This window comes from Pteropus vampyrus, unplaced genomic scaffold (genome assembly GCF_000151845.1).
Source record: "Pteropus vampyrus isolate Shadow unplaced genomic scaffold, Pvam_2.0 Scaffold503, whole genome shotgun sequence".
Lineage (NCBI taxonomy): Eukaryota > Metazoa > Chordata > Mammalia > Chiroptera > Pteropodidae > Pteropus > Pteropus vampyrus.
In genome coordinates this window covers 298,046-326,006 of record NW_011889284.1, presented here as the reverse complement: position 1 = coordinate 326,006, position 27,961 = coordinate 298,046, and the positions used below count along the sequence as shown (strand labels likewise).

At 46.4% G+C, this 27,961-nt stretch overlaps 2 protein-coding genes and 1 non-coding gene across 3 annotated transcripts in view; all 3 read right to left on the bottom strand.

The window, feature by feature from the left end:
• The window catches only part of PSMD3 (proteasome 26S subunit, non-ATPase 3), a 14,377-nt gene extending 6,689 nt beyond the window's left edge, over positions 1 to 7,688 (bottom strand). Inside the window, exons 1-6 of the mRNA XM_011383042.2 lie at positions 7,273 to 7,688; positions 4,840 to 5,030; positions 3,328 to 3,465; positions 2,044 to 2,180; positions 895 to 1,085; positions 620 to 723 (exon numbers count right to left, since the gene is read on the bottom strand). Of these exons, the coding sequence (XP_011381344.1) occupies positions 620 to 723; positions 895 to 1,085; positions 2,044 to 2,180; positions 3,328 to 3,465; positions 4,840 to 5,030; positions 7,273 to 7,492 (981 nt within the window). The 5' untranslated portion in view covers positions 7,493 to 7,688. The remainder of the gene's footprint in view (positions 1 to 619; positions 724 to 894; positions 1,086 to 2,043; positions 2,181 to 3,327; positions 3,466 to 4,839; positions 5,031 to 7,272) is intronic.
• A 2,429-nt stretch (positions 7,689 to 10,117) lies between these two features.
• Positions 10,118 to 21,756, bottom strand: GSDMA (gasdermin A). Its single transcript, XM_011383040.1, has 12 exons — positions 21,641 to 21,756; positions 19,914 to 20,132; positions 19,574 to 19,754; positions 15,782 to 15,947; positions 14,860 to 14,956; positions 14,303 to 14,350; positions 13,869 to 13,895; positions 13,304 to 13,324; positions 12,456 to 12,610; positions 11,885 to 11,999; positions 11,071 to 11,144; positions 10,118 to 10,575 (listed from the first exon to the last, which is right to left on the bottom strand). Exons 2-12 carry the CDS (start codon positions 20,125 to 20,127, stop codon positions 10,333 to 10,335), a joined length of 1,341 nt encoding a protein of 446 aa, XP_011381342.1. The 5' UTR covers positions 20,128 to 20,132; positions 21,641 to 21,756; the 3' UTR covers positions 10,118 to 10,332.
• LOC111732900 lies at positions 18,029 to 18,147 on the bottom strand. Its single transcript, XR_002777753.1, has one exon. It is a non-coding gene; the product is annotated as a 5S ribosomal RNA (ribosomal RNA).
• Positions 21,757 to 27,961: the final 6,205 nt, after the last annotated feature.

The window sequence follows — 27,961 nt, the reverse complement described above, 5'->3', positions numbered from 1 at the left end:
GTTGTGTTAAGATGGAAGCAAAGGGTTGTAGTTGGGAAAACTGGGTCAAAATTCTGGGTACCAGGCCCTCAAGCCTGAGTCAATGTTCCTTATCTCCTTGAGAGCAAATACTGTTTCTTATCTTTCTTTTCTACCCCTTACAGTGCCTAATACCAAGGTCAGCACTCAAATACAAAACAAAACTAACAACAACAATAAACAACTCTTGGTGACTAACAGTTCTCAGTGGCCAATCTTTATCTCCAACTGAATTAGCCAGCCTACAGATTTTCTGGGGTCCCTGGTACCTGATGGGCATGTGGGGGACCAGAAAGAGCTGAGATTTATTAACACGATTCATGCCCGTGTCTGAAATGGCTATAAGGAGTGCTGAGGAATCAGAATATTCTAAACGTGTTCACCAAGGAGAATACTCTGAACATAAACCAGCAGAAAACCAGCAGAGGTGCAGGTAGCGTCTGTTTAACGTGCTCTGAGCAATGTTACACACACACAGACGTCTGCTGCAACCTTTTGGATAATAAAGATGAAGGAAGCCTTCCCTGACCCTTACGCAGGGAAACAGAACTAAAGTGTTATCAGATGAGTAAGTGGCAAAGGGATGAGAATTGCTGCTCACAGTCTGTTTGAAGCCGACAGCTGTGTGCTGAGGGGCCTTGCGAAGGGCATTGGTCATTGTTCTCCGGGCCTCTGAGTACTCCAACTGGATGGCTTTGATCCGCCCTGGGTGTGGAGAAGAGGAGAGTGGATCAAGAGAATGGCGCCATCCAAACCCCCTTGCAAAGCAGAGTGCCAAATTCGCCTCTTATGCACCAAGTGCACCAAAATTTTAGAAAGTTTGCAGCAAGAAAGCTTGAGACACCTTCTGACGTGGGGGTTAGGCCCCCCGCTCACCTGTGTAGTAGAGGTACCTTGCCCACTCATTGTTGTTGGCCTGCTCAGGGAACACGGACTTGGACACCAGCTTCTCAGCCTGGTCGTACAAGTTGTAGTGTAGGTAGTTCCGCAGCAGAAGGTTTAGCAGGGTGGCCTGCCCGTCTGCGTCATGCCGAAGGGTGGCTGTCCGGAGCCGTGCATGCAAGAAGCTTCAAGAAGAAAAGAAAAAGTATGTTAAAGGTCTTAAATAATGACTTTTCGAACTGCCTTTAACTTATCCATTCTCTCTTCGATTCCTAAAAACGTGATACAAACTGCTTTTCTGGGTATTCACAGCATTTTCGACTGCTGAGTGCCTACTGTGTGAAGCACTATTCTAGGTGCACAAAGAGGACAGAACCCTGCTCTTGGGGATCCTGCATTCTAGTGGGGGAGACAGACAATGATCATGATAAATAAGTGAATTATGCTGCATTACAGAAGGTGGTAGGGGCTGTGGAGAAATCAGGTAAGTACAATGGGGCCCCCAAAAAGCAATGATGATGGGGCTGATTTTAAATAGTTCAGTCAGGGGAGGGCTCACCCAGAGTAACAATTTGTAACAATTAAAAGCTTAAAGAAGGCAGGGAAAAGAGCATTCTTGGCAGAGGGACAAGCCAGCGCAAATACTCTGAGGACGAGTGTGGCCCGCTTGCCCAAAGAAAAGCAGGAGGCCAGTGTGGGGTGAGGAGTAAGATGGGGGAGCAGTGGGAGACAAAGTCAAGGAGGCAGTGACAAGAGACAGAGCATGTTGGGCCTTATCTTACACTATCGTGAGGACTTTGTCTTTTTCCTGAGGGAAATGGGGAGCCACTGCAGATTTTAGGCAGAGGAGCGAAACGTTTTCTAGCCTACGGTTCCACTCTTGACCTACCAATCAGTCCTCCCTTAATGTGGGGTCAAGGGAAGAGGCTAGGGGATCTTCACAGCCCAGTCGTCATGTTGCTTTACCTAGTATCAGCATCTCTCTCAGCGCCTCACATGGCTCAGGGCATGTTAACCACTGCCCCCATTTCCTGCTGGGCACTTTACCAGCTTATTGCCCTCTCCAAGTCCATAGCTCTGTGGTAGTGACTGACCACATCTCTGACCCAAAGGGGAGAGAGTGAGACCCTTGGCCACCTGTACCTGCGCACCACATCCAGCTTGTCCAGGAACTCATAGATCCGGGCGTGGTAGTAGTAACACTTTGCAGCCACAAGGTCCAGGGCCCGGCGGTTCTGAGTGCTGATCTTCTGCATCAGATCATCAGAGATCTTCTGTGCCTGGAGAGGCAGCCAAAAGAGAATCAGGTGGTGGTTCTTCAAAAAGTTAAACATGGAGCTGTCATGAGCCAGCAATTCCCCTCCTAGGCATATATCCAAGAGAACTAGAAACATATGTTCACATAAAAACTTGTACACAATGTTCATAGCAACATTATTCAATAATAACCAAAAAGTGGAAATAACCCAAGTGTCCATCACCCAGTGAATGGATAAACACAATGTGCTACATCCATGCAATGGGATATTATTCAGCTTTAAATATGGAGTACTGACACATGATACGACATGGGTAAACCTAGAAAACATTATGCTAAGTGTAAAAAGCCAGACACAAAAGGCCACCTATTATATAATTTTATTTATATGAAATGTCCACAATAAGAAAAATCACGAGACAGAAAATAGATTACTGATTGCCAGGGGCTGGGGCAAGGGGAGAATGGGGAGTGACTACAACTGAAGTGCACACTTTAAAAAGGGTGAATTATACCTAATAAACACACACTGACCAAGCGGTGCCAAGGAAGAGAAAAAACAGGGAACCGAGGAGTGGGACCTCCTCATTTTTTGAGCATGCTCTTGGGACAGTGGCTATGACTGACCAAGAACTGGTCCCAGTTGGAGGGAGCCATGGAAATGTAATATAATATCCAAAATGGAGTTGTTCGGTCCCATAATAAGAGCTGCCATTTATTAAAATACTGTGAAAACTTACTTTATGCAGATCATTCTGCTAAGTATTTTTGAACATATTAATTATCAACAATAATCTTGTAATTTCGGTAGTTTTCCCCACTTTCCATACAACTAGGAGAAATTAACTTGCCTAACGTACAGCTGGGATTTAAACCAGGTCTTTGTCTCCAAATCTACTTTACCCAAAAGAATCCACTATACTGGTATTGTGCTACAGCCAGGTACTGGCAGAATCACCATGCCAGCCCTTTCTTTTGGTACTTGGTACCCAAGCAGGAGTTGAAAGGTCTTCCTCGGTTGTAGGGTTAGGTGTGCATTCCACCAGGGGAAGAGTCTGGGGGATGGTCAATAACCCAAGGATCATCTCCGTTTCTTCACTAGAAACAATCTCCCCCACAACCCGTCGCACTGCTTGGGGCATGTGAATCGCTCTCACTGGCCCTAATACCTCTTTGTAGCGCTTGCTGTTCATCAGGAAGATGACCATGAGGAGCTGCAGATAGGCTTCCACTTCAGGCAGCAGCGGTGCTGATGCAGCTTTTCCTGTTCGGGGACGGAACTGTAAATCAGCTTCTGTGTCCATGGGCTAGGAGAGGACATGAGTTATCATGGAAAAGCTCAGTTAGATCAATCAAACAAGAATTTTTTAAGCACTCACTATGTATTTCGACAAATACTGAGTGCCTACTATGTGCCAAGATTTTTCTAGGTGCTGGGGAAAAAAAAATTAAAGATGAAAAGTCTCTTTCCAAAAGGAGTCAAGGAGGCTGGTAACACAACACAATACATAAGAGGGTTAAATGAGTATAATGGACAATTTTACAGAATGTATGGGGACAGAAAGGATGAAATAAGACCCCTCACAGAACCTACAATCTATCTAGGTGGAGAGATTAAACCACTACACCTGGAACTACTACAAATTCTATCAGATAGAGTTTAATAAAGTGATATAATTCTAGAGATGAGATCAAGAATAATGAGACAAATTTTTTTGTGTATGTATGTGGAACAAAAGAAATTTGAGAGAAATTGAGATATATATATATAGTATTTTCAGATCTAGTCACTAACACTGGAATAATGAATAACAGCTCAATAAGTGATCATGTTGGGTGAATTCAGAGATGTAAAGGTAAAAAGAAATTCCAGGTGGGGCTGGGGAAGGGGGCTTTTCCTCTTTCCCAGACAATAAACTCTTCGTTATTCCATCTCCAGGGACTTTCTGAGCTTTCATATCTATGGAACAGACTATAAGCAAATAGGATTTTAGGGAGAGGAAGGTGGCTGGTCAATAAAGTCTTGAGACTGTAGCATGAACGATAAGGTACAGCCAGAAAAAAAAAGGAACGGTCTCTCCTGGCACGGAGATCACTACCCTATCGAACTAACTTCATCAGCATTCACTATGTGCCACGCACTGTTCTAAGAGCTTTATACACACTCCTCCTTTCCACCCCCCAACAGTGCCTCCCAAATCTGTTCATCACATTCAATAGGGGAAGAAAATGAGGCACAAAGAGGTTAGGTCAAGGCCCGCAGGTACCAGATGGAAGAGTTTGGATTCAAATTCAACTCCACCTCCAAATCCTGTACTCTCAACCACTGTTTTATACGTCCTCTATTGTTAAGTTCAGAGGCAAAAAGGTGGTGGCACCTTCCCTTCTGACAATGGAGACATAACCTAACCGGAGGAGAGGGTCCACGCTGGGGTATAATGAGAAATAAGTTTGGCTGGAAAGGTCTTGATTCCCAGCTCCTTTCCCTGACTGGGAGGAATGACTACAGGACATAAGGATGGTTTTCTTGTTCACAGGCAAATGATTATAAAAATGGGTTGCTTGCTTCATTACTCTGCTATAGCAGGTAACAAGACAGGTCTTTGGGATGGGAAACAACTACACTGGTGGAGGAGAATGAGGCCAAGCCTGCACCCTTTAAACCGGCCTAACCCACTCACCTCTTCCAGGAAGGGTAGCAAGAAGTCCCGAGTGGCATTATTTGAGGTGAAGAAGCCATGCACAGCCTTATACAGAACATAGTGGTTGAGGCGGCGCGATGTGGAAGGCAGCATCCGCAGGGCCCTCAGAACAAATCGAGGCTCCTTGCCTGAAACTGCCTTCTCCAGCTGTTTCACATGCTCCTTGATATCTGTGGAGGACCAGAGGAGAAAAAAAAAAAATGTTACTTCCAACTCCTTCTATTCCCTACCACTCCAGACAAGTAGTTCTAGGGAGCCTCTTAAAAAGATGTGGCCAGTCACTTCTTTTGCTCTAATAGGGTTAAGAAGTACTTACAGATGCCATACAATTTTAAGACATAACCAAGAGACAAAATAAAGCTGGGGTGGGGAAAAGGGTAGAGGGTGACAGAAAGAGGAAGGAAAAAAAATGAGAAACAAAACAAACACATGGAGATTTATCAAATTTCTAAATAGGAAGACTTTCTAAATGTAAATAATGGGGGAAATAACACATATACTAAAGATCAATTAATTTGATTTCCTAAAAAACTTTCTGAATAATTCTGTAAACAAAAGAAAAATACCTGCAACAAATGTGACTAAAGATTGACATTCTTATTCTACAAAGAGCTTGTGTAAATGATCAAGATAAATATAGAGTGAACAGGACATTTCAGCTGGTACAATGTAAACCAGTATAGTTTTTCTGCACAATACCTACCAAAAACCTTAAAAACATTTACCCTTTTGACTCAGGCATATAGAGAATCTATACTAAAGAAAAAACTATTAATGTATACTAAAAACTTGGGCACAAAGATGACTGCTGCAAAGCTATTTATAACAGTAAGAAATTGGAAACAAATGTCCAAAAATAAGGGCATACGATCAATTGGTAGTTTCTCAGTTACTTTTGCATAGTTAGCACGGGATGTCTGGGTCACATTAGTGATGTAATAATAACAGCTATTATTTGTGGAGGGTTTACTATGTGTTCATAATGTGCTAGGCATAGTTCTAAGTATCTCAACCTTCAAAACACTCAATGAAGTAGGTAATATTACTCTTATGATAGGGATGAGAAAACTAATTCTAGAGCTTGTATGCTTAGCCATTACATCAATTATTCAATAAATGTTTCTGCAACAAATTGAAAGCCATGATTGTGATGTGTTAAATGAAAGCATGCAAAATCGTTCGTATTGAGTTTTATGCCTTGTTCCAAATTGTACATATAACTCGACCTCAATTATAGGAAAGCAGCTCAAAAATTCATAGGAAAAAATGTTAACCATGGTAGACTTTCCTCCAAAATTTCTACAATGAACGTGAATTACTTTGTAAAAGAAAATATGTTTATAAAATACGTATGTACATACCCAGTAAGTAATGCAGAGTGGTCCTTTTGCCATTGGCTGACTATCATTATTTTAGGTGTAAGAATCTTTATTAGATGCTGAGCCTGTTACCCAATTTTAGAAGAGGAACTGATGCAGTCAACACCATCACATCCTCAAAAACATCACCCAGGAGCAAAACTTTGAGTATCTCAATATTTTTGAGCTAGTTTCTCATGCAGGCAAGTAGACAGAAAACCCAAGAAATAGTCCATCCCACTTGATCCAGAACTAAGAAAACAGCACCAGGCTCGCTGTGGGGAGCTCTCACTTCAAATGTGCACAGGATGCTCTAAGTAGGAAAAATGAAATGTGAACTTGGAGGAACAAGAGATCATTAGGAAACTGGGAACAGGAACCTAGGAGAAAAGAAGTGGGGGTATTAGTATATAGTTCAGATGGCAGGTGAATGTTAGGAACTCAAAGTAAACATCTAAAAAGCTGAAAGCGCGTAATGTGTTTAAAACTTTTAGAAACAAGAGTAGAAGTAAGGGCTTGAAGGGAGAAGGAAAAAAAAGATGGAATCGTTTGTGCACCTCAATTACACAAAGAAACAAGATACTAGGTAGAAAGGGCTCTTTCAGGAGAGTTTGCTAAAGGTAGACAACACAAACTTTTGTTCACTCTTAAAACTCAGGGGCCAGTGTTGTGTCACCCTGACCCCCTTTACACACATAAGTACAAACACTGGTTTCTAGAGGGATTAATCATATATTGGACGCGATACAATCCGGTAGGATGTAAATGGGAGTTAGAGGGGAGAACTGAGAAGAGGCTGTCTACAGGCCCAGTGAGACCTAGTTCTAGATGTAACCTCCGGTGGCGGGGGGAGGAGGTGTGTGGCAAGGGAGGAGTCCTGAGCCTGGAATTATTGGGGCTGGGGTTAGAAGTGTCAGGGTAGCGGGAGCAGGCACTTGGGGGTTGATCCTACGGAATCCAGGATGGTGGAAGCTGGGGTCCCAAAGAGAAGCTAGATCATAGGGGCGCTGTCACCCGTGATCATGGCGCGTTCCCAGCCCAGGCTCTCTCGTACCCTCCAAGGTGACGGTGTCCAGCTCTCGCTGGGAGTGCTCAGCCGCCGCCGCCGCCGTCTTGCCGTCAGCCTCCCCCGTTGATCCGCCACCTGCCACCGCCTCCTCTTTCATCTCCACATCCTGGGGGGCCGGGGGTGGCGGTGGTTCTTGTTCCCCTCCGCCGGGTGGCGGTTTCGCCTTGTCCGCCCCTCGGCGCCGCGCCGAGCCCTCCTGCTTCATGGCGCCCGGGGTCGCGGCCTAGTCCGGGGTCCGAGGCCGGGGCCTCGTGTGAACCCTCGCACCACAGACCAGGAACCAAGCCGGGCCTGCACACGAGCGCGGGCTCGCGTCGGGCCGCACGATGACGGAGCAGCTGCAAACCCCTTCCCAGCGCTGGGCCTTCTGGGAAACGCCAGGCCCGGTAGGCCGATGGCCGAGTCACCAAAGGGGAAAGAAATCAACCGTCGAGGTGTAGGATGGGGGCGGATATTCGGGGAAGTAGCGGGAGGAGCCTGTCCGGTTTGTGGGGCTTTCGTTGGCGTGCTGAAGTGTGATTCTCTTTTATGTTCTTCTCAAGTGCATTTCTGTGCATGTCCACGAGAGGTCCCTTCAGGCTCTAATCTGTGTTACCTCGGACTCTAAGAACACCCCAACAGGCGTGACTGGGTAAGGCTCAGCCTTAGGGTGCGATGACGTCACGAGCTGTGGGCGAGTTTTTTGCCCAAACTCGTTCAATTTGCTCCCGGTTGGGGTCGCTTTGGAGATCCGCGAGGCTCGCCCTCAACGGCTGCTTAGTGTATGCGGCGCGAGGGAAGACAAGAAGCTAGAAAAAAGGGATGTGGTGCTAGGTTGTTGGGCTTAAAATAAAACCGAACTGGAGAGTAGGAAGAACCCTATGAGATTTAGACTTCCTTGTCAGATTTTAGCTAGTGCTGAAAATAAGGCATAAAGCCTCTGCAGCCTGCGAATGTTGATAGGGATAGAGTGCACTCGCGTACAATCACTCCAGTTTAATAAAGTTTAGGGGACCACTCTATGTACATTCCAGGGCTAGCACATTTGGGGAATGGGGTGGTAAAGAACAGCTCTAGAATGCAGTCTGCTGGAAAGCTCTGCTCTGGGCTGCCATGTATTGCGAGGCTGGAGGAAAGATGGTGGAAGTCGTTATTGGCAGAGACTTCAGGGAGTCCGTTGGGCCGCCTGCATGCATCCAGACAGACGCTTGTAGTGAAATGGGGAACGGAATAATAGTATGTCTAAGGATAGCCTGAGACTCCCCAAGGGGAAGGAAATTGGACCAGAAATCTTGTCCATTTATTTTACAAAGGAATCCTCCAGTGATTCTGTAGGAGGAGGATACATGTTCCAATTTCTTAAGATAAAACAAAAATTCCTTCCCCTCTTGGAACTTTTAGCTCTTCCTTAAATGGAAGTCTTGAGTTTTAGACCGGGTCAGACTCTAGGAGGTAATCTAGCAGCTCTGTTGTGTAAGGTCCTAGAGGACAAAGAATGTGTTTTCAATATATTGTCCTTTATGCATAGAGAGGAAATTCTTTGTATTACCCTTTTCATACAATTGCACCAAATAGCTCCTTGCACTAAATGGAAAAATGGAAAAATGTGTGCTCCAGTTTTAGGGAACATGTCTTGACCAATTCCTCCCTAACTAGGCCCTTCCCCCAAGGACTAGGGGATAGATAACAGGACTTTTGAATCATCACTGGAATAAAGTCATTAAAGCCTTTCATAACACTATATATGTAACTGAAGGTGGGCGAGATGGTAAAGGAAGAAAACAGATGAGTTTTGTTGTTCATCTTTGTGAAGTTATTCTTCTAGATAGTTAGGGTGTTAGCTCACCTCTTTATTATGTTTACATCACAAGAGAGAAACAATCAAGTCGGTACATAACTATCCAATATATCCTTGAGCAATATAGCAGAGGCCTTAGACATGCCCCAGAATGGGGGAGGATGGCTTAACACAAAGCCTTTGGCAGTTGGTCATGAATTCTTGGTGTGTGAGGGAACTAACCAAGGCAGGGTGTGGCTAAGAAGAGGGACAGTCTGACTCCTGGGGCCAAAAACCTTGGAGAAATTATTCCATCCATAAAACTATTTTGAAAGAGATTGGTGAAAGACTTTAAAATCCAGCTTTAGGCAGAGGAAGTATAAACCTAGCAGTTTGATGAGATTGCAATATCCACGTTAGCAGGTCCATATGCCAAGCCTACCCACATCACTTCCTCCCACAACCAACCTAAATTAAGGGCAGAAGTGGGACAGGTGAAGCCAGAAGATACTATCACAATTTCTTTTTCAAAGTTTTGGGTCAGTCTTATTTTGGGGTACCATTTTTTTTTAAAGACCTATCTACATTTTCTATTCAATAAACTTGAAAGTTGTCTTACTCTTGTTTTGGGCTTGTACCATATATCTCTAGATCTTTGCCTTTCTCAGTCTCTCAACCCAAGTCCGGAGGACCCCAAAGGCTCCTCTTTGAAGACAAGCTGCTTTTATGATCTCACTTTTGAATCTAGATTCCACATTCTACACCCTCATAGTTCTCCTCTGAGTATTTTCCAACTGGTCTGAGGATAGTATAATAGTATTCATGTACATATAATCTATATGTAGTACGATAATGTCTATTTTCTGGCACAAGTTAAGAATTTCCTTATGATAGATTCTTTAAAGGAAAAACACCAAAAGACATTTAATCGAAAATGAAATAATATTTTCCATTCGTTCCAGTAAAGCTTGATTTTTGGAAGCACAAGCAGGAGTTATTGGGAAAGGAAATTAATTAATTTTGGTTCTGTAAAATGTTCATAGTTATAAAAGTTTGAGTTTCTACTTTCAGAGGATTTAAGCATCAGCAGATGAGCTTAGCAGGTTGCGAAGCTATAGGGGCAGGGGGAGATATAGAGGGACAAGTAAAAATTGGTTAGCTTGGGGGATCAGCTAGGGTTTCCATCATCCTCAGCCTGGTGGCTCTGAAATGCCATTGGATGTTAAGGACAGAGCACAAATGTTGTAAGGAAGGCGTTAATAAAGCAGAAAGCAGATGGAAAAGGCAAGTTAGGAGGCCTTGGTCAGCAGCTGCAGGAGGGAGAGGCCAGCATAAAGGGCACAGAGGCAGGGGAGGGTGTCTGGGTCCCATGTATACTGGGGGCCAGATCTCTGCACTTCCAGGCCACTCAGCCCCACTAGGGTCTCTGTAAGGGTCAGATCCTCTTCTCCAAGGGAGGAGAGCAAGTCAGGTTGCAGGGGGAAAACACTCTCTTTATCCTGAAGGAAATTCTGTTCCATTGTGCTCTCCACCTGGAAGGAACCAAAATAGCATGAAAAGAAAGAACTAGAAACCTCTCCTCTTTTCTCCTAACTCATAAAAACCACAAAGATGGCTCCCTTTCTCTTAGTATAGCTCCTTTCATTACATTACAATTCCCTCTAGGCCTTTTAACAACCCTGTACCGTGGGCAGCATGTTTATTTTTAGCCCCATTTTTTAGGGGAGTGAATTGAGGCAGACTCAGGGACATTGAAAGATTTGCTCACATCACTTGGCTAGGAATAAACAAAGCCAGATTTTTCTGTTTCTTCTCTTAAGATAAAGCTGAAAAACCCAGATAATTGCCCAGAAATTTACTCTTCTGCCTCTAGTTGTGCAATAGCAAAAAGGAAGAAACATGGAGAGAAGTAAGAAGTGGGCATGAGCTTCTGGGATGGTTATGTCATTAAGCTAAATTTGTCTATTTCCACTCGTTCTAGCTGACTCCCTCCCAAACTCTCCCAGTATCTGTCGTTTTTTTCTCACAAGCTTTAGCTGCACAGGGAGGATCTTTTTCTCCATGGATTTTACCAGTAGCTTCTGTTGGACTTCACTTAGCTCTGGAGAAAAAAGCAGAGAAAGAGATGTGCGTCGTTGGTGCAAAGGGGACTATAGACTCCAAATGGGTATACTTCCAAACTCACAGCATTAATTAATTCATACATTCATCCATAGCTGAATGCCTGGTCTGTGCCAGGCACCTTTGCTGGGTGTGTTAGGTAAAAATCACACTCCCTTCACTCAAGGAACTTGCAGGCTAGTGGAGAAGACAAAGGAATGTGCAAATACAATACAGGGTGTTAAGGGAGACATAGCTGAGGGGTCTACTTTGGTCTTGGCATTTGAGGGCAGGCTTCTTAAGGGAGCAAACATCTCAGCTTACACCTGAAGGACCAGAGAGTTCTTCTAAGTGGAGCAATGTTTCATGCAGCAGGAAGAAGAGAATTCAGGGGCAAGATAAGATGTTACCCTCTAAAATTAAAGCTGACAACTATTGATATAAAAATGTTGGGCTTAGCTATATGTAGAAGTTTAAATGTGTGGCAGATAAAACTAGGGTTATATTCTAACCCTCACTAACAAGACTAGGCCGTCTTCTCAGACTATCCAAGTGAATACATAGGAATGAAACCAATCTTTAAAAATGTAGATATAAACTACTTAACTGTGGTATAATTGGCTTGGCATTCATTCATTTACTCATTCATTCATTCATTCATTCATCCATTTGGAAATTCATTCACTCATTCATTCCTATCACTGAAAAAGTATGTAATCAAAGACCTTACTCCCCATTTACCTGTTAGGGCTCCAAGGAAATACAGAATTGCACCCAGAGCCTCCTTTGATAGTAGGACGTCTTTTGGGAGTGCCTCCAGTGTCACTTCATGTCCTTTGCCTAGAGCCCCTTCAAGCTGTGGGGAAAGGTGAGTGACTACTTAAGATAACAGGTGTAAAAGGCCCAGCATGGTATCTGGCACATTATAATCCCTTGACATGTGTTAACTTTCTCCTATTTCCTCATTTTTTCCCCAAGGTATCAAGTTCTGAAAATACTGGACTCCTGAGTTCTGGCCCCCTTCCATGAGAGGGTCCTGCTGGCCTGCTGCCTCCCTCTGTCCATCAGGAGGGAGCATGTGCCTTCAGGGAGTCCGCACTGTTTTCCTTTCTCTAGAGGGACAAAGGAGCAGCGATGGCCTGGCAGCCTGGGGGCACTTGGCTACCCCTGGGGACGGCATCTGCTGTCTATTCCCTTGGCCACAGATTACCTTCTGCCAGTGTCAGATCCTCTACCAGCTGCAATGCCCACACACCTCTCCACCAGAAATGTTCCTTCTCTCGTGCCTCCCCCACTTCCCCTGGGATCTCACCGTGAGCTCCAGGTCTTGTAGCTCCTTTCTATTCCCTAGAAGTTTGCTGAGGGAGGTGAGCAGGGAGCTTCGCCCCACGTGGCTCAGCTTCTCCACTTCTTGGGTCTCTCTTTGAATCTCTTCCTTCAGTGTCCTGAAGTCCTCATGCACCTCCCCTATGCAGACAGTAAATGTGGCAAACAAACCGCCCTCCACCTGGCACCCTCCCCATTCAGTCAACATTCTTCCTGCAGGCTCCTTCACATAACCCTTCTCACATCCTCATGCTTTGCTCTCAGCTTGAGCCTGGCCTCTCTTTTTTCTGGACCAAGGAACACATTTATGAAATTATCCATCAACTCTGACTTGAGGGGTCTATGTGTGGGTATGGGTGGGGGTTGGGGTGGGAAGTGGGCTATGACTCACATTAGCATCTAAGCCAGTAGTTCATTCTCCCTGAGTCCCCAGGCCCCATCCCAGATCAGCAGACAATTGACTTCCCATTTTCTAAGACTCCAGCTAAAAGTTGAGAAGCAAGGTCTATTTCCCCTTCTCATGAGTTAGCTGACAAAGTTGGTGACTGGGTGAAGGCCAGGATGGAACTGCTCCAGAGAGCCGTGGGCCTATGTCCAGGGATGTGGGTGGATTAGGGATGGCTTGAACCTTGGCCTGACTCTCTAGGTGCCTGGTATCCTAGGAATGGGTCCAGCAAGCTTTGGAGAGAGTGGCTTCCTGGAAGTGGTGCCAATCCCCAGGACCTGGGACTTGTCTTCCCCTCCCTCTACCCTAATGCTTCTCCCACTGCCTTCGGGCTGAAGTCCTCCTAAAGTTGAGGATAGATATTGGGAGAAACTCACAAAATTCCTTACCAACATCAGATGCCTGGATAACTGAGGAAAAAAAAAAAAAAGAACAAAACAAAGGACGATAAGAATGTAATCCTCCCAAACAGTAGCAGACCCAGGGGATGAGACATTAATGGGGCTTAGGAAATATGTCCTGTCTCCTGGGATGTCCTGACCAGCTTAAGGATACTCTTGCCCCATTCGTGGGAGTCAGGAGGAATTGGTCAGGAGAGAAGCTAATGCAATGGGACAAAGGGCACCTGGATTGAGTTGTCACTGTGACTCAGCGGCTCCTGCCCCAGGGGCTGGGCAGTGGAATCACAAATGTGTGTGTAACAGGTTACAAGCTACTACGGCCCTTGAGGAGAGGTCTGTGGCATCCGACCACCTGCGCATCTTGTCCAGAGACTTTCCTTCTCCACTGCTTTTACCTCGACTATTGAAATTTCTGCCACGTTTCAAGGACAAGTGTTTGCTGAGACCTGCTCTGCCATGCTCCCTGTCAGTCCCATGGAGAAGAGAAGAAAACGACTGGAATTTTAAAATTCTGAGTCAAAACAGTTACAGTGAAATGACAGGAAACACTTACGGATGAACTTCTCCTCTTCTGGCTTTTCTGAAGACAGAAACAATGCACATATGTCAGCATAAAACCTATTTGTGCCTTTTTATCTAGAGCAGTTGTCAAGGCAGCTTTATCAGTGATCATTATAAAAACACATGGAGACCATGTTAGCTCATCTGCCTCCGTAATTCGGGAACACACGCTGTCTCCAAGTTTTATTTCTGCTTCCAATTGTGCCTTTTGGTCTCCGTCTTTCTGTTTCTCTGTGTCTCTTGGGTGGTATTTATACACCTCTATCTGTCTTTCCTAAAGTCGAGGATAGATATTTTTAGGGACTTGGGAAACAAAACCAGGGCTTGAGGGACTATGGTATGTGCTACTTGAGGGTGCAGGGTTTTAGCAGATAATGTCAGGGGCAGGGCAGAAGATGTAGGGAGCCAGGGAGCAATCTCACTTACCTCCAGGAGGGAAGGTTTGCATGTTATCATTGTAGATATGTGGAATTTCTGTAAGAGGGAGAGAGGGGAGAGCAGAACCCTTAATGGCTGCTGCAATTTCCCTTTTCTGATCTCAAATCTGTAGGCTCTGTTAAGGACCCTGCCCCCAAATGCCTCATCTAATCCTCAGCTCCTCCTCTGTTGTTGGAAGTAATCCTTTCTTCCTCTGTGAATTCTTTCCTATCATAACACTATTTTCTCTCTTGCTTTCAAGTACTGGTGTCTGTGTTTGTTTCCTCCATTGGCCACAGACATCTTGAAGCAGAGGCTGTGTTTGTTCTCTCTGTGCCCCCTTCCCTCAGTTGACACGGTGCCTAGGACACAGGAGATGCTCAGAACCAGGTCCCTTCACTCGCTCTCCAGAGCAGCCCCTCCTGTTCTGTCTCCAGCAGTTGAACCACAAGAGACCACATTCTTTCACTCATTCCCTGACATTTCTACAAGAGGGGACCAGGATGCCTTAGTATTAGTGCAGGTAATTCTTATATAAAAGGGAGAATATGCTGGTGTCTGCTCACCCCACTCATCTTTTCCTCTGACCATCAGCTGTCTCACTCGAAAGGCCAGGATGCAGCCCTTGGGGATGGTTACAGCCTCCTTGTGGTTTATGGATCCCTAGGAATAGACAGTGAAGAATTGTGTATCTACAGAGATCCTAAGTATGAGACAGTGGAGTGGGGGTGCAAGTGGAGGGCCAGGCCTGAGAATCTTTGGGGAGATAAGAAGTTGGGAACCCTCCATTGGTGTCCTTGATTGCCTGTCCATTCAGGCTGGACTCCATGGAGTACGATTGTCCACTTATTTCCACTCATCGTCCCTCTAACAATCTGTATCTCTCTTCCTAGTTCTGACACATGAAGGAACTGGGCAGACCTGCTCCATCATCTGCATGTGCATCCCTGTCCCACCTTAGAGTTTCCTTCTTACTCTTTGCCATTTGTTCCATGCTCACCTCCTTCAAGAAGCCTTCCATGACTAACCCCTACTTCTAGCTCCAACCCATTCCTTGAATATTTATGCAAATTTGATATAGGTTTTAGAGCATTACTTATTTACAATGAGCTTTCTTTCCAAGCCTGTGTTCTCTAGGCTTTAACCTCTGCGTCTCCTCCATGAGACAGAACTTTCTGAGAACAAGCCTGTCTGTCCTATAGATTGGGAGCATCATGAGAGAAGACCCACGACTCTGAGTTTCCCCTGTCCTGATAGTTCCCTATCACATGTGGCACAGAAATCTGCCACATTGAGCATCATTGACCAGAGAGAAGATTTGCATCTGGCTAACTGGGGCCTGGATCTTGAAGAGCAGGGAGAAGGAGTGGGTCTTACACAGTATCCTGGGTGGGCATTGATGGGGCAAAGTTAATGCAGCCTCTGAGGAGAGGCTGAATGTAAGTGTGTGTGTGCATGTGCGTGTGTGTGTGTGTGTTTGAATCAAACCTGTAGCCCCAATGGGGCGAAGAATGGAAGGGAGAAGTAACCCTCTGCCTTGCCGGCTCTCTCCAGAGTGATTTCCTGCACAGTCTCCACCACCTCCATCACCACATACAGGTTCTCTCCTCTGTCGTGCATCTCCTTCAGGAACGGGTGCTCTGCTGCCAGCTTCCTGTGGCAGGAGAAACCATAATGGAATTGTCCAGAGCTTCTCCCCGCCTAGACCACGGCCTTCTCTTTCCTTTGGTCATTCCCAGGTGCTAGATTATGGTGGTGTCAGGGAAAGAGCGAGGACTCTAGAGAAAGACTGAGGTTGAAACCCAGATCTCCACTTACTGGCAGGGCAGCTCCTCTGAGTCTTAGTGACCTCATTAATAGAATGAGGATAATGACACCTACCTCCAGGGTGTTGAGGTAGGTGTCATTATCCTCGTTCCCTCGGCCCCAAGGTGGCTTCTCCTCCCTTTCTTCCCTTTTTTCAGCCTTGTTCATCTCTTCTGGGGTCCTCTTTCCTGCTATTGATACCAATTCCCCTCTCTACTTGCATATATATATATATATATATATATATATATATATATACACACATATATATGTATATGTATATATGTATATATATGTATATATATATGTGTGTGTGTATATATATATATATATCTATCTCCTTTGATCTTGCTATTCCCTCAAATCACCATTCTGTTTCTTTCATTTCATTGGCAAACATCTCAAAAGATATCCCCATACCCATTGTCTTTACTTCCTCACTGCCTCTTTCTAAATTCTTTATAATTTGGCTTCTATTTCTGCCCCTGTGCTGAAATCATAATGAACTCCAATCCACCAAACTCAAAGACCTTCCTTAACCCTGTGCAACATTGGACTCTACTGTCCAAACCCTCCAGACGATGCTGCCTTTTGGCTCCTGATCACAGTGTGCTGCCCTGGTCCTGCTCCTGTCTTTCTGGCTTCTAAGTCTTTTTCATTTTGCCTGCATCTCATTTTCTAGTTTCTTTGGTTCCTTAAAATATTATGTTCTCTAAAATTCTGTTCTCTCAGTTCTCTGCTCTCTGACCCCTCTCCAACAGCTTTCTCCCTATTCCTATAGTTTTCATTTTTATGTTGCTCACTATCACTTATGTATCTTCCCCTTGACTTCTGTCCTGAGCTTCCAACTCTCATTTCCAAATATCTTAAAAAATTTTTTTGATTGAGATCTAATTGACACATAACATTGTACTAGTTTGTATGTACAACATAATGATTTGATATAGGTGTATATTGGGAAATGATCACCACAGTGAGTTAGCATCCATCACCACATATAGTTACAAGTATTTTTTTTGCTTGTGAAGAGAACTTTTAAGATTTACTCTCTTAGCAATCTTCAAGTATAGAGTATAGTGTTGTTAACTGTAGTCACTCCAACTACCTGTTGAACACCTAGCCTGTTGTCTCAGTGCAGGCTCCATATTCTCCAGGGCCCTCTCACCCCAGTGTGTCTCCCAGGGCCACATTTATTCATTCATTTGTTCATTAATTCTTTCTGCACACTTTGCTAAACTCCAAGTCTGCCCCAGGCACTGTGACTGATGCTAAGGAGATGACTAAGACCCGTTTCCTGCTCTCTAGGGGGTTGTAGTTGAGTAGGAGAGAGAGTCAGGTGAACAGATCATAACAACATGAGTTTGCAGATGTTTCAGAAAGGCATGTACGAAGTGTCAAAACGTCCAAAAGGAACTCACAATCTTTCTCTCCAAATATGCTTCTAAACTCTGTCTTCCTGTTTCTACTAATGTCATCATTTGGGTCAAATCTCAGAATTATCTTTGTTTTTTATTCTTATATTTAATTAATTATTAAATCAATAAATATAACCATTAAATTAATAAATATAGTCAATAAATTAACAAATGTAATTAATAAATTAATAAACATGATTATTAAATTAATTATTAATTAATTTATTTAAATAAAAATTCATCTATTTAAGGTCCACAACATGTTTCGATATAGATATACATAGAGAAATGATTACTACAGTCAAGCTAATTAACATATCCATCTCGCAGTAACTATTATTTTTGCGTGTAGTGAGAACACCCGAAATCTACTCTCCTAGCAAATTTTCTTTTTCTTTTTTTATTTATTATTTTATTTTATTATTATTATTATATTTAGGCAAGGCAACCCTTGGTTGACCTCACAGACTGCAAGGATCTTGTTAGCTTACAATCCTTTACTTTTCATTTTTTATGCCTACAACACCTGGTCTTCCTAGGTGGTCTCCCATCCAAGTATTAACCAGGCCCGACCCTGCTTAGCTTCCGAGATCAGACAGGATCGGGCTTGTTCAGGGTGGCATGGCTGTAGACTCCTAGCAAATTTTCAACATAAAATATAGAATTAACTACAGTCATCATACTGTACATTAGATCTCTATCAAAGTCATCTTTGACAAAACTCGCTTCCTCATCCTGCAGTCAGCTGCCAAGGCCAGTCCATTCTGCTGCTCCAGAGGCCGTGCATCTGTTCCTCCCTCTTTGTTCTGACCACGCTTCCCAACTCAGCTCCTCATTTTACATCTCTGATGGACAGTGGATAGTGTCTTGCCCAGTCTGTCTGCTTCAAAGCCCTGTTCCCTCATCCTCTATCTGACACATTTCCTCCATCCAGCCAGATTAATCGTGATACATATCAGAGCATCATCAAGGTCTCCCTGGCACCTACAGAATAGTTGCATCTCCTTGACTGGCCCCTTGGGTCCCCTGTGATCTGGGCCCATCCTATCTCACACTTGTTCCATGCATACCTCTTCCACTTCTGCAAAACTGGCTATTCATGGTCCCTATAGGTTTTGAGATTTCTCACCCATATGCCTTAGTAATTCCCTTCTTCCAGCCCTGGATGTCCAATTTCTACTCATCTTGCAAGGCCTAGATCATGCTGCCTCTTCCGTGAAGTCAGTCCTCATTTCTCCTGACCCGGCACAAAACTCAGACAAAGCCCTCCTATAGCACTTACCACTTCTTGCCTTGGATACTAGTTACTTTTGCACATTTTTCTCACATTCCTAGATCGCAAGGTTTTTGGACCAGATGTTCTAGTGAACCCCAGCACTTAGTAGGGTGGCTTTGCGCTCAGTGAGACTATATGAATGTTAACTGGAAGACTTCCCAAGCATCCCAGTCCTTATTCTTGCCTCCCTAGCCCTCACCTCCTTCTTTCAACTACTACTTAACTACTTAAAAGACAGTTTCCCTGTCAAGCCAAACATCTGAGGTGCCCAGCATTGGCATGGTATCTTGTGCTGTTGGGGCAGCATTCCCACGGGCTGCCTGGTGTGTGACTGGACTGGAGGCTTCATTTATGGGAGCAGAATGCTGTGCTCGAGCCACAGTGGGGGGTGGTTAAGACCCCTTCCCTTTTTAGTGTATTTCATAGTCATAGAGTAGGAAGGAACCCTCAAGATTTTCATCCAACCCCATTATTTTTCAGAAAAAAAAAAAAAAAAGAAAAACACCAGAAAACTGAGGTCCTGAAAGGAGAAGCGACTTTTCCAAGGTCACAGCGAGTTAATGTGAACGTACTCATTTTCGTGTGTGTGTGAGAGTGGGGATGTGGCACTAAGTAGTGGAAGGACAGGGTGGAGTAGTTAGAAAATGGCCTAGAGGCACCTATAGAGCAGAGGGGTCATCTCCAGGAGCTCCCTGTGGTGACCTTTAAGTCAAGGCCCAAAGCACTCCCTCCATGCACCACCCCAGCCCATCCCGGTAGCCTCCCAACCCTGCCCAGTCTCACCTCTCCTGGTGCAAGGTCTCCAGGGCCTTGGGAGCCACACTGAGTGTCTGGACTTCCAGAGTGCTGCTCCGAGACAGCCCTGCAGTCCCTGTAATTTTGACTGTCTTTGGCATATCCACCTGTCCCTCCACGCGGGCATCTAGCATATTCTTAAAGGCAAACTTCCCAGAGTCTGTCGGATCTGCAGGAGGGAGAAGACGAAAAAGCCTGGGCTGAGCGGCATCTATCCTTCTTCCTCTGTCTCCTGAGAACTTTGGGCTAGATGACATCTAATCAGAGTTTCAGTGTCCTTGTCGTAGGCCCCCATCCCTCAGCACCCAACCTTACTCCTGAGGCTTACCTGAAGGTGAGCTGCCGGGTTCGAGCACATCCAGGAGGGTGTAGTCAGTATGCACATACCGGGCTCCCCAGAAAAGCGTGCTCTTTCTCTTCCTCCGTACCAGGCAGAAGGGGTAGAAGTGCTTGAAGTCTATGAGGCTATCAAGGGGTGTCAGGTCCCCTCGAGGGTTTAGCTGTCTGGTAAGAGCCCGGGTGACATTTTCAAACATGGTCATTGTTTCTGGTGGTGGGGTAGGTGGGGGGAGACAGGAGAGTGATAAGTTGGGAGACCAGGGCATGGTAAGGCTCCCGTAGAGAAAGATCACCCAGCTCTGGGTGGGTAGGTGAGTAGGGAGCCCTTAAGGGTGCCTGGATTCTCAGAATGTCGGAGTTGAAAGGAATCAAAGGAGTCTTCATTTTAAGATGAGGAAACAAGGCCTCCAGAACTGAGACAACTTGTCCGAAGCCACGTGGCTGGCTAGAGAAGCCACACCTGCCGTTTCTTGTCAAGGGCTCTTTCTTGACTCCACAGTCATTTTCTTCACAGACTTGGAGCCTGGCTGGAGCGTTTCATTAACGATGGAAGTAAAGCTCCTCTCATACAGCTATGTCTACCACATCTTCCCAGAAAACCACGACAGCCAGGAACCAGGGACGCAGAGGGGAGGGAGGTGCCGAGGGCCTGGGAAGGTAGTTGCCCTTTTTTTGAGTGGGAGTCACTTCCCTGAACCCTTGTTTCCCTTGTGCCCTCTTCTTCCTGGCTCCTGGGTGTGGGTGGACCCACTGCCTTCCAGGTCCTGCTCAGTAGATCCAGACATTTCACCGCTCTTTGCCTTTGCTCCCCTTCTGCTTACAATATCCCTCTTCCAATCTAAAGAATCCCTATTCATCCTTTTAGACTCAATTCGGGTCACTCATCTGTGATCTCTTCCTTTACCCTTTCAGGCAGCCTAGTGACTCCACCCCATGTCCCCAAAACACTTTGTACATGCCCTTCTGAAACACCTGCAAATCCATATTGTTATGATCTGTTTACCTGACTCTCTCCCCTACGGCAACTATAACCTCCCAGAGGACAGGAAATGGGTCTTAGTCATCTCCTTAGCATCAGCACCAGACGTAGTGCCTGGTGCAGACTTGGAGCTTGGCAAATGTATGCAGAATGAATGAATGAAAGAAAGAAAGAAAGAATGAATGAATGAATGAATGAATGAATGAATTAGTGAATATGGCCCTGGGAGACATAGGCTGGGGTGAGAGGGCCCTGGAGAATGTGGGGCCTGTAAGAGCCCGAGGTTCACAGTCTTGATTCTCTGTCTTTGAAGTTCAAGTCCAGGTGCTCTGGCTGGGTGGCCAGCTGGCACAGCCGGGTTACCCTTGTGGGTGAAAGAGGACACACCAGCTGGCCTGGAACTGCCTCATTTCCCTTGTAGGCATCAGAGAATTAGGGAGGCAGCAGGCACATGCACAGATGTATGTGGCCATTCTGCCAGCCTCATTCCTAGGAGGGCCAGGATGGACAGGACAACCTCCTGAAGCCAGTTGGTTCACCTGGGAGGGGCTTGGGAGGCTGAAGTCTCTTCCTCACCAGAGAGATGCTCACAGGGCCACTTCTCCCTTCTTTCCACAAGGCCCATCAGATATCTACCCCATTGGGCTCTACGGGATTCGTAGACCCTTCTTGACCCACCCATATCCTTGTTCATCCCTAGAACACTCCTGACTTATCTACTGTCATCAAGTTCTTACCAGGGAGTGGTGCTGGATCCTGTCCTGCTGCTGAGTCTGAAGTGAGGGCCCAGGGCTCACTTGGTCTATAGGTTGAGAGAGTGACTATCTCTCACCAGGATGGCCTGCTGCTTTATGCCTCTGTGGAGGCAAGGATGTAGGTAAGCTTCCAGGGACCCCGCCTGCATCAGTGGCCCCACCCCTTTCCTGCTCCACTTCCGGGAGAACAGCATCAACCTGTTCCATGTGGGCCTTGCCTCGGGCCCTGGGCTCTGGACTTCTGAGGGCTGAGGGGGTGGAGAGCTGCCAGGCAGGTGCCAGCGTGGGTGGGGGAGCCAAGGGTGAGAGACAGGTGGCAACTGAAGGTTGGTTTGATGGGCTGAGAGGAGAAGAAGGAAGGCACCTTTGGGAGAGGGGCTGCGGAGAGAGGCAGTGGAAGTTGGTGTGTGTGCGTGTGTGTGAGAGAGAGAGAGAGAGAGAGAGATTGAGGGAGAGAGAGAGAGTTGAGGGAAGGCATCTCTGTTCTGTCATCATCATGGTCATTGGGAAGCATCTAGGATTCATGATGAGGCCTTGGGGGTGTGATAAGGGGATAAGAAATCCCATGTGTCAGCGGATTCCAGCAGAAAGCAGAGCAGTTGAAAAGTTGCCTCCATCTTTCTGTTTGTCAGCTTGTATATTACTATCTCACTCCATTTGTTTTAGCTACATATACGTATCTATGGCAGCACTAGAAGCATACGTTTGTAGGCAGAAATGGTTTTCTGTTGTTTCGTGTTCAGTGTCTGTGCTCTTCATGGAATATTGTACATACACATACACACAAATACTCAGGCAGAGGCATTTGGAATTAGTGGAAAACCCAAAATCCATGTCTGCCATGGGAATTCAGACATCTCACCATAGGTCACTCAGGTCCTACTCTTAAGTCCCTGCCTGAAAGGAATTTTAAAACGGACTTTACATACATGATCAGATCTCTAGATGACAATTCAAGACATTTACGGGCCAGCTCCTACAGTGTTGGGATATGTACGTGTGCATGTATAACTTGAATACGACTGAGCCCTCACCCTCTCACCTCAAGGCTCTCCTTAGTATCAGCACCGAAAACAAAATGCAACCTCGAAAGCCATGAGGAGTAAGTTAGGTCTTTACTGGGGGTTTTCTTGAGGAGGCTGGTGGTGAACAGGGAGATTAGATCACATCATACTCAATAAAACTCCCTAAAAACTTAAATACTCCACCTCTGTCCCCAAAAGTCTCATTCAGTATGACAGATCCTCTCAAATCTCTCTTCTCTATGTCTTAAAACAACACAAGATCTTGCCCCTGCTGGGTCTCGTCTCTGGTCCCTGCCCCCCATCTTTTTGCTCACCTTTCTCCCCATCTATTCCAGGTGCTTCTTACACAGCTAGCACTCTCTACTTCTTTGACAGCCCTAACCATGACCTTAACCAAACATCCCTCCTCCTTAGGAGAGGTAGAGGTGGGAGCTTGAACATATGGGAAGTTTGCCATTTGTCATTTGGTCCCTCTCACATGTGCATATTTATGCAGAAATGTGTTGTGTAATATCCTTTTCATCTCTATGTTTTCCTGGCTCTTCTGGGATTTCTGCCTCTTCCTGTCTGTATCTCTTAATCAGTATACTGATGTGACATCATCTCAATTCAGCATATAGTCCTGGGCTGTATAGTCTCCTATTCCTTAGCTCCAAAGTACGTGGTCCCACTCAGGACCCTCTCACCTGCCCACCATTGCCTTGGTCAGACTTTTGGGAGTGTTTTCCTGGTGTCCTCTCTCCTCCCACTGGCTGCAGGCCAAGATTTCCAGTACAGCTTGTCTTCCAAAAATCTGGAGAACAGTGGTTTCAAGAAGCCACACGTATCTGTTCTCTCTGAGGACCCCAAAAGTCCATCTAGCCAGCTTTCTCTCCTCTGACCCAGAGGTCTTGCTCTTTTAATTTCTCTTGCCCTCCTTCATTCACTCTGATCTCTTCCAGGCTTGTCCTCATTCTCCTTGTCCGGTTCCCACCTGAACCATCCCCCAAACCACCTAATGGTGTTCCAAACAGGAGGCTTTGAGGGTTCAAGACAGAGAGAAGAAATAAGAGCTTGTAGTGTCAGCCAGATTAAAGGTCTTATGCTTTTAGATTTAGAATATCCGTGTCAGGCTTCCCCCTATGCTGCGCCTCCCACCCATCCAGGATGCCCTTCCTTTTCGTCACGTATCTCACCTCCATAGTCTTAGAGAAAGGCTACAGAATCCCTTTAGATTCCAGAGGTTCCTTTTTAGAGTCCTGAGTGTGTTCAGGGGAATCTGGCACATAATCTAAATTGCACTGTAAGAGATTTAGGTTTGACTAATATGTGAGAACTCTTTCGGTCCATTAAAAGTGACTTACTGCAACAGGAGGCTGAGTGGTGCATGGTGCTGATGCAGGCGGCAGGCTTTGCTCTCTAGCTCCCTCTGGTGGTCAATAGAGGGAGGTAATGGGCCATAATTACCCCTGAGGTGCGCCGCATGCTTGTGATTTGTGTGTGGTGCTAGGAGACAGGGATCAGGGAAGGGAATTGACTGAGGGGAGAGTAAGTCCCAGCCACCTGTTCTCTGGGAACTTGAATGTCTCTCTGACCCGAGGAATGCTCTGCAGATACTGAGGACAAAGACATTGAGAAAGGATGTTATTTCCTTACCCATTTTCCTTTTTATTATTGTTGATTTTCTCTTCAGGAAGGGACCAAAGGGAAAAGAGAGATGAGTAGACTACTGGAGTTCAATAGGGTGGAAGGCAGTGATCCTGGCAAGAACCAGAAGAAGCTGGAACTCTGGGAGTAATGAGGTCAGGAAGAAGTTTCAGGAACATGCTTGTAGGATACACAGCCCACTTGTAGGTTGTGGGGTAGCTGGAGCATTTGGGGGAAGTGACCCCTTGCACAGACATACTTCTAGACCTTCTGTGAGTAAAAGGAGGTGGGACAGCTAGGGAGAAAGACAGGCTGGAATGGAGGCATGACAGTCTGGTGGTGAGGCAGGAAGAACACACCCCAAGGGCATTGAGTTTTATGTCTCTTATGGGAGGTTGGACGTTTTGGGTTTCAGATTGCAGATTGTGAGCTATATTTCCATAAATAAACTCTATTTCTTTTCTGAACAGAGTAAAATCCTCAGACTCTTTTCTTATCCCCTAAAAACTTTGGGGTTTCTTCCTAAATTCAAACTCCTGGCTGAACAGACACTGTTCAATGTCTTATGACACTTATTCAACTTGAACTTGTGCTGAAGAACTGAAGTGATGAACATACGTTAGCCCATTGAGCTAACGATGCAGCTGGAGCAGGTGTTACAGCTCCTGTCCACTTCATGGCTTTGCTCCTCAGTTGCGATTGCTAGGCCCTCCTGATAGGACAAAGCCCCCAGATGGAGTGTCCCAGATGGAGCTTTTGAAGCTCTGCCTCCAAGGGCACTTAGAGCTGAAGTGCCTCTCCATTTCACTAGCTTCCCCAGGCCCCTGCCAAGCCCCACTCTGTTTTCCCAGTCCTGGCTGGGGATGGCCAGGCATTTTTGGCCAGCACCCGAAAGAAAGAGAGAGTGGCATAGAGGGAACAGAGTGGTCACAAGGCACTGGGCTCCCATGTATAGAGGAGTCCATCCCCTTGTATGTCAAGGCTGTAGAGTTCCACCAGGGCCTGGATCACCTTTGGCTTTTCACCCCAGAAACCTCTGATCAGCTTGAAGTGAAGACATAAGAGCACTGCCTCCTGGAAGAAATTCTGGTCCAGGATGATCTCCATCTGTACAGGAGAGAATAAACATCACAGGATGCTTTGCATTTAGGGAGCCACCAACTTCAGAGGTGGTCTGCAGTAAAAATTTAAATTTCAGCCCCTGCCCTCACCCTTGACCCCTCTGCTCATTAGTGCTAAAGTCAGAAATGGGCACAGATTAAGAATCTGGAGATCTGAGTTCTGTAGAGAGCTCTGCTAGGAGCTTGCAGCATGGGCCTGGAGAAGTGTTTTCTGCTCTCTGTACCGGCTGCTCATCGGTTGAGTGAGGAGTTAGACTTGGGTGAGCTCCCGCATCCCCTCTAGTGGTCAAACTCAATTTTACCTTAGTTGTCTTTCCTTGCAGCCATCCTGCGACTCTCAGATGCCTCACCAGACGTCTGTTGGGGAAGGAACCCTTTTTCCATGGATATGGCCAGCAACTGCTGTTGCTCCGCGCTCAGCTCCGCCAGGGTAAAGGACGGGAGATCGCGGAGGAGACAAGGGCATACTCTCTTTCTCTGGCGGGCAGGAGATTGTAAGGCATCTCTGGGAGCTGGGGCTAATGTGTGCGTGTGTATGTGTTCGCGAGGCAGCAGATTCACTCTTTACCCTCCAGGAGAGGATGAGAGAAGATTCCTGGAAAGATATATTCTCTTTTCTCTTGAGAAAAATAGATGGAGAGTAAGTGGGCTTGCACCTCTTGCCTTTTCCTTGGAGAAGGGGACAACAGAGTTTGGACTCTGGTTAACTTTGCCTGTAGCTTGGTACAGGAGCTGGCTTCACAGGCATGCAACCTGCCAAGTTGCACATGGCCCCATACTTGGTTTAATGCTCTGCTGTTGCCGTCATGAATAATAATTCTTAATAATTTTTTAACAAGGAGTCTTGTATTTTCATTTTGTACTGGAACCCGTAGATTATGTTGCAGGTCCTGCTTAGTACCATTGGGCCTAACCCAGGGCACCCCACTGGGACCTGACCCCATCCCCACCCCCAACCCTCACCACGGAGAGCCCCCAGCAGGTAGAGGATGCACTCAGCTAGATGAGTTTGCTAGAAGTCTCTTCCAGTCATTCGAGGACTGTGTCCCTGCCTCTCTCCTTGGACTCCCTGAACCACTGGTTTTTTAAGATCTAGGGCCTGATCCACTTGGCAGATTGATGAGGAGTGATTAGCTAGATACTCCTGCAGTTAGACAGACAAGGAGCTTTCTAAAGGAGAGGGAGCAGGTCTCCCTCAGTGCAGGGGTCCACTCTCTTTCGGCCTAAAAAAACCTCCCTCTAGTGGACCTGAGGGCTGAGAAGTAGGCGAGTCACGCCCCATCCAGCCACGCCCGGCTCCAGGAAGACCCATCCTTAAGCCCCGCCTTAATCCCCGCCCCCGGCTTCTTAGGCAGGCCATCACCACCCCCGCCGCGCCGCGGGCTTTTGCAGTCTGCCGCTCGCCACTTCAGCCCCGCCCCCGTTTCCCCAATTCCACCCTAGGCAACCCAGCTCCGCCCCCAGGCGTCTTAAGTCCCGCCTCTTGCATCCTCAGTCTATGGGTCAACGCTCGAGCCATCTCCGGAATTCCCTAATCACCCTACCCCTGGTCTCCTGCAACCCCGTCCACTCTGCCCAGGCCGTGCCCCCGGGCGCCCCACCCCCGTCTGGGGTCAGGCCCTTGAGCACCAGCAGATCCTTCTGTTCAACCTACAGCGTCCCAAACCTTGTGTGCTCCCAGGAGGCCAGCTCAGGCCCTGACTGAGCTTTGAGTACAGGACTACTCCACCTTCACATGACTTTACCCAGCGAGTCCCCTACTCCCAGGCACTGCGGCTCGCTTCTGGGGCTTGAGGTCCTGTGCCCTCTCTCAAGTACTCCTTCTCGGGGAAAGATAATCAGGGCGGGATTTGGTGTGGGGTGCCCTGGGAGCTCAACTCTTTACAGTATTTTCCCATAGGGAAAAGGACCTCCCCAACTGCAGAGGGGAAAAGGACCTCCCCAACTGCAGAGGGGAAAAGGACCTCCCCAACTGTCACCAGAGGGGATAGAGGGACAGAAGAATGAGAGGACTGAGAGCCCCAAGGGAAGAGGCGTCCTCATGCACCCTCATAGTGAGTTTAGCCTGTACCTGTCTGGAACAGGATGTTGGAGGCTGGGGACAGGGAGGACGCACTTAAAGCCCTCAGGAAACCTGTGGCTGGAATCCCAGTCGTCACCACGTCCTGCCAAAGTCTGAAGGACTCTTCTGCGTCCCACCCACTGTCGCCCTCGGTTTGGAGAAGGGGCTCTGGGCTTGGGTTCCTCCCTTGACCAGTTTCTTTCCTTTGTCTTGTGTCCCTCTTGCCTTCTAAGACTTTTTCTGTCCACCCTTTCCAGCCCCCATTACATTTATGGGGCAAGGAAGGGGAGAAGAGTCCTTTAGCTTCTCTTGCCTTTAGATGGGATCATTTTTAGCTTCTGCTCCTTGAATGGGAGGATGTCTGTGGGGACCAGAAATGGGACACTGGCCGTCACTGATGCCCAACTCCTTGCCTTCCTTGGCTGGCTCTGGTACCTCATATACACACATAGCATAACTTCTGGGAGTG